Source organism: Tachyglossus aculeatus (assembly GCF_015852505.1).
Source record: "Tachyglossus aculeatus isolate mTacAcu1 chromosome 12 unlocalized genomic scaffold, mTacAcu1.pri SUPER_6_unloc_2, whole genome shotgun sequence".
Taxonomy (NCBI): domain Eukaryota; kingdom Metazoa; phylum Chordata; class Mammalia; order Monotremata; family Tachyglossidae; genus Tachyglossus; species Tachyglossus aculeatus.
The window spans coordinates 13,482,426-13,488,810 of NW_024044829.1; the positions used below are offsets into that span (position 1 = coordinate 13,482,426).

The 6,385-nt window shown below is 50.5% G+C and overlaps 1 protein-coding gene across 1 annotated transcript; it reads left to right on the plus strand.

Moving 5' to 3' along the window:
• The first annotated feature begins 592 nt into the window (after positions 1-592).
• On the plus strand, positions 593-3,310 carry LOC119921385 (olfactory receptor 1F1-like). Its single transcript, XM_038741637.1, has 2 exons — positions 593-1,318; positions 3,227-3,310. Exons 1-2 carry the CDS (start codon positions 593-595, stop codon positions 3,308-3,310), a joined length of 810 nt encoding a protein of 269 aa, XP_038597565.1.
• The last annotated feature ends 3,075 nt before the right edge of the window (positions 3,311-6,385 follow it).

A 6,385-nucleotide genomic window follows, 5' to 3' on the forward strand; every position in this document is an offset into this window, starting at 1 on the left:
CAGGGCCCTGAGAGAAGACGTCCTGAGAGAAAAGGCAGGACGTATTTGCGTGTGTGTATGTGTATGAGTGTGTGTTTTTGGTAAGGGGTGACACAACATCTGGCAATTTCTAACGGCAGGGTCCTCAGTGCAACACCTGGGAGCAATCTGGGAGCAACCTGTCCCTGGGGGGTGAGGCCTGTAGGAGTTGGTGAATATAGTGGGGGAGAGTGGGAGGGGACAGTTTGAAGGGATCTGTGAACAGGAGGCTGAAAAAGGTGGGGATAGAACTACCCCTCGGGCACTCGTTGCACTTGGTGTGCTTTCAGGACATGGACCCACACCATCCAGGCCAGGGCATAGATGGGGTGGGGATTGGCATCCCAGTCCAGGAGTTCTATGTTGGGTGAAGTGGGGTGGGCTTTGGCAAGAAGATCCACAGAGGGATGAATCCATGCTCAGGCTTACTCTTGACTCCTCCGTTCCCCTTGCCTGCAGGAGACCCAACCCCATCATTGATCAGCAGAACAAATCCACCGTGACAGAGTTCAGCGTCCTGGGTCCGTCCAGCCACCCATAGGTGCAGCCTGTCATCTTTGCCCTGATCCTCACCATGTACCTTGTCAACCTGGCCGGAAACAGTTTGATCATCACAGTTGCCTGGACTGACCCCAAGCAGCGGACCCCCATGTATTTCCTGCTCAGCCAGCTCTCCTGCGTGGACATGGCCTTTGCCTCCATCACTGTCCCACAGTTCCTGGTCCACACTTTCTCCAAGCGTAAAGCCATCCCTTATGGCAGCTGCTTTGTACAGATGACCTTTTCCCTGGCTGCGTGCAACATAGAAGGCTACCTACTGGTTACCATGGCCTTTGCCCACTATGTGGCCATCTGCAAGCATCTGCACTGTGCACCAGCCATGACCCACGAGCTCTGCGTGTGCTTGGTGGCTGGGTCCTGGGTTCTGGTGACCCTCCTCGGTGCCCTGCATGGCATCCGGTTGTCCCTGGGGTCCTACTGCAACAACTTTATCCTGCACTTCTTCGATGACATCACCTTTCTGGTGTCACTTGCCTGCCCCAAGCCCTTTCTTAACGACCTGGTGCTTTTCACCGAGGGCATCGGCGTGGTCATCTCCCATTGCCTCTTCATCTTGGCCTCTTATGCCTGTGTAGGGGCTGCCGTGCTATGCCTGACCTCAGCTGCCGGGCTACACAAGGCCGTGTCCACCTGTGGCTATCACGTGCTAGTGGTGACACTGTTCTATGCCACGGTGATACACCTGTGTTTCCAGCCCCCCGGCCACTCCAGCCTGGAACAACCGGCACATTGCCAGCTTGTACACAGTGGCATCGCCCATGCTGAACCCGCTCATCTACAGCATGCAGAATCATGATATCCAGGGAGCTATGCGCAGGCTTCTGAGGAAGGACCTTCGGGGGCCCAGCTAATGGACCAAACCCTGATCAGTTCCACTTTCCCTTTTCCCAAGGCCTTCATGTCCTCCGACCGCTTGAGCCCACTGTTCATGGCAAGGCAGAACACCAGAGTTGGTATAGAGCCCCGGGCCGGCCAGACACAATGGTCTTACCCTCTTTGGCTAATCTCGATCCTCGAATAGAGGGAATCCACAGTTTGGAGGGAACATGGCGAATTTCTGGCCATTCTTCGCGGGTCTGAACCCTGTCTCCACTGGGATCCAACTTCCACAAATTGCCTTGACAAGGACAGTTGGGAAGGGTGCGAGCACCTAAACTGAGTCTAGGGGCAGGATGTAAACCCAAGAAGTGTCAGCTGAAGTGGTCACTGCCAGGTTCTCTTATCGGAGGCCACAGCCGGACACCAGAAATGTAGCTGGAGAAGGAGGTCAAGGTCTTTTATCCACAGGCAGAACAACAACGGGAATCAGCTGTGTTGAGGTCTAGGAAGGGCGGGAATGGTGGGAAGGGAGAGGAATGAGAGCCAGGAGGAGCAGTTTGAACTTCTACAACCTGGCCCAAGTCTTACATTGGGGTGTGGAAGGTCAGGAGAAGGAAGCCACCCAGACTTCCTAGCCCCGGAGCTATTTCCTGTCCATTCCAGGTCCCATCTCCCAGCTTTGACTTGCCGGGCCTGGATGATGGCTGGCTTCAGAGGTTTTTTCCAAGGGCTCACAGTGGCTTGCTGAGAATGAGCACTTAATACAGTACTCAGTGCTCTGGAGGCGCTCATCGCCTACCGTTATTTGATCAAGAACGAAAGAAGGGAACCTGCAGAAGCTGGTTCATTCATTCATTCAATCGTATTTATTGAGCGCTTACTGTAGTAAGCGCTTGGGAAGTACAAATCGGCAACATATAGATACGGTCCCTACTCAACAACGGGGTCACAATCTAGAAGGGAGAGACAGACAACAAAACAAAACAAGTAGACAGGTGTCAATACCACCAGAATAAATAGAATTATAGATGATGGCTTGCTTCAGTGGGTTCTTCTAAGGGCTCAGAGTGGCCTGCTGAGAAAGAGCACTTAATACAGTGCGCTCATCGCCTACCATTATTTAACCAAGAACGAAGGCAGGGAACCTGAGGAAATTGGTGGTTCGCGGATACTCCACTAAAACCAACGACTCCCCAGTCTGGCCTGTTGCTGTCTATAAGGAGCTCCCCACTCTGGGTGAGAACATAGGTGGGCCCCTAAGTGTCGGGTCACATCTCCCAGCATAAACTGCTCTCTCTTCCCTACTGGGTAGCTATGGAGGGTGTAGTGTCTTCAAAACCTACCCCACCACACACACCTCAGCTAACCTCTTAGCTGTATCTTACTCTAGCCTTTCACCTCTGTTCCCTCACCTACTCTGTTCCCCCATTTTGGAGCACCGTTCTTCCCCAAGTTCAGCAGATCACAGTCCTCTCCACCTTCAAATCCCTCGTGAAGACGTACCTCATTCAACAAGCCTTCCCTGATTTATCCCTGCATCCCAGGTCTTATTAACTCAGTAGTCATTTATAGCACTTGTGTTTCGTTCTTTTACTTTGCATATACAGTCATTCAGTTGTACATTCAATTACTTTCATAGTGTAGTTATAAATACTTGAATGTCTGCTCTAACATTAGAGTGCAAGCTCTTTATGGGAAGGGAACGTGTTGCTTGTTTTGTAGTTTCCAAGCAGTTAGTATAGCGCACTGAATTTCAATAAATATTATGACTGTTAATACAGCCGGTGCCACCCTGCTCTTCGGGTGGCTGCTGCCTGGTGGTCCACAGAAACTCGTGGTTTCTTCCAGCCCTCAGGCACAGAAGGCCGTGACCCAGAGAGGTCCATCAGTGACCCAGGAGGGCCCTAGTTGACGCTGCCATTTAGGAACCCACAAACTCTGCTCCCACCATGACCCTGCTTTTGGGGATCACTGCTTCAGCACAAGGGAAAACTGACCTATTGATTTAGTATATATGGCATCATCAATATTGCTGTTTTCAAAGCATGGGAAGTACAATAGACTATAGTCATGATTCCCGACTTCGAGGACCTTACAGTCTAGCAGGGGAGACAGAAAAGTTAATTCTACAAAAGAGTAGGAAGATACACATGTAAATGTTACAGGCGATTGTCAATAGTTAAGTGCTTAGGTGACACTGAAGTGCTAAAGTGCCAGAAGGGGAAATACAGGACAGGGACATTAGGAATCAAACAGGGAAGACTTCCTATAGGAAAAGTGATTTCAGAAGGGCTTTGAAGCTGAAGAGAGCAGTGGTGTCTTGGGTGTGAAGAAGGAGTGAGATCCACTCAGAAGGGAGGGCATGAGCAAGAGATGGGCAGTGACAGAAACAAGAATGAGGTACAGTGAATAGGTTGGTTTGAAAGGAGTGAAGCATGAGATCTGGGTTGGAGTGGGAGAGGAGTGAAGATAAAAAGTAGGGAGAGAACCAATTGAGCGAATTTAAAACCAATGGTCAGGAATTTTTGCTTGTTGTGGAGAGGGAGGGGTAGGCATTAGAGGATTCTGTGCAGTGGGGAGACGTGCACAGAATATGGCCTCTTGGTCAACCTGTGACAATTGCCCTACCAACATCACTATCTTCCTCACCACTGTGAATATTTACTGGGCACCCGATGTGCTCAACTACTATAATGATTACAGGTCCAGAACTACCGTCTTTCAACTATGTTGAATTACATTCTTCCAAGTACAAGGCTTTGCACACAGTAACCACTCAATTAGGACCACTGATTGAGTGATTGATTCTGTACTGCGACCCTACTAGTTCTGGTATTTGTTAAGCATCTACTATGTGCCAGGCACTGTACTAAGCACTGGGGTGGATACAAGCAAATTGGGTTGACACAATCCTGGTCCTTGAGGGGCTCATAACTGCAAACCCCATTTTACAGATGAGGTAACTGAGGCACAGAGAAGTGAAGTGACTTGCCCAAGGTCACACAGCAGCAAAATGGCAGAACAGGATAGAATCCATGACCTTCTGACTCTCAGGCCTGGGCTCTATCCACTATGCCTTGCTGCATTCCTAGATGCAGGGTGGTGTACCAGGCCCCTAATGTACACGGAGTGCTATACTGGGTGCCTATTGTGGACATAATACAGACTGGGCAACTATTGGGAGCAGACTGCTGTATTAGGCACCTAAGCTATGCAGAGTACTGTATTGGGCACTTGGGAACGTATCAGAGAAGCGTGACTAAGTGGAAAAAGCCCCGTCATGGGTTCTAATCCTGCCTCTGCCACTTGTCAGCTGTGTGACTTTGGGCAAGTCACTTAACTTCTCTGTGCCTCAGTTACCTCATCTGTAAAATGGGGATTAAGACTGTGAGCCCAACTTCGGACAACCTCATCACCTTGTATCCCACCCCCACCCCCCGCGCTTAGAACAATGCTTGGCACATAATAAGTGCTTAACAAATGCCATTATCATTATTATTATTATCATTATTGTTGCTATCCCTGCCCTCAGGGAATTTGGGATTTCTGCGGTCTCCCTCAGTCTCCTCAGCAAATTCCACTTGGGGCAGGATCTCACTTCCCTCTGTGAAATGAAGAAAACAGTCCCCGCTGCTGAGAGGAGGACGAGATCACTGATTGGGGGCAGTTTGAGGGAAAAAAAACACAGAAGCCTGGGCCTATCAATTTCCCTTTTTTCCAGGTGCTGACAATTCTTCCTTCCATGCCACTCATGAATACACCACCACTGCGAGAGTAGAATTTACTCCTGAGCAGTCTTTCCTGTGGCAGCTTCACCCGCTGGCTGGTCAGACTCCTCCAAGTCATAGTCACTAGGGATCTCCGGGACCCAATCTCCCTGGAGTCACCTCTCAGGCTTCTCGGGGACTGGCATAGTTGGGCTGGTACGGTTCGGCCCAACTGAACCTTGGTGCACAGATCTGACCCTGGAGGTATTTAGCCCTGGAAATTCCTGGCACCACCTGGGCTACTGGTTGCATCGGGTGGTGCAATGCCCACCCACGACATTTACCCCTTCTTTCAGCCCCTCTGAGGGCTGACTAATAAGGGGCTGAATCACTGGCCTCATCCATGCCGTCTGGGGACCATAGGGAGGTGACCTCCCTTCTGAATGGGTGGTGCCAGTGTTGGAGAGCCTTAGTGAATCTATTGGCCCCTCTGAGTAAGGACAGAGCCTGAGGCAGGGGAGCAAAGAGGAATGGAGGACCAGGGTCAGGGCCAGGAAGCTCAGCTGGGTCACATTCCTGGCTTCTCTGAGGTCTCAGAGTTTGGGGACATACACCTATTCTAGTCCCAGCACTGCACTGAGGTGCTGTGTGATGTCGGACAAGTCAACTAACCTCTCTGAGTCTCACATTCCTCTGTGAAATGAAAAGAGCACTCCCTGTTAATTAATTAAATAAATAATGGTGGCATTTGTTGAGCGCTTACTATGTCCAAAGCACTGTTCTAAGCACTGAGCACTGTTCTAAGGATCCCTGATGGGAGGTAGTTTGGGGAAAGAAAACAGAAGGCTAGGCTTAGCAATTTTCCTTTTTTCCAGGTACTGGCAATTCCCGCTTCCATGCCATTCTTGAACACACCACTCATAAACACCCAGCTCATGAACACTTCTGCATGTCTGCCCTGGCCTGCGGTCCTGTGTGGTCAATAATGGCCACCAACGGGGAGGTTGAACAACCATTACCCACTTTGTGGGCAGGCATGGACATCTGGAGGGTTAGGCACCTAGCTGTGGGTGGCAGGTGACACAGTGCTGTGAATCTACTCTCCAGTGCAGCCAAGGAATAATGCAGGAGCATCTTCTCTCAGAGAAAGGAGTGGAGTGGGCAGCAAGATGATGGGCATAGGCAGAAAGGGAGGGAGGATAGAAGTACGGACAGCCTGGCCCAGATAAGGCTGGGTTACCCTGGTGCTCCCTCTGTCCCGCCCATAAGGAAACCCGAAC

Bases quoted from the DNA above. Each gene is read 5' to 3' on its own strand.
- LOC119921385 (XM_038741637.1), top strand. From the start codon at position 593: ATGTACCTTGTCAACCTGGCCGGAAACAGTTTGATCATCACAGTTGCC. The intron at 1,319-3,226 runs GTACACAGTGGC...GGTGGTCCACAG, and splicing joins AACCGGCACATTGCCAGCTT to AAACTCGTGGTTTCTTCCAG.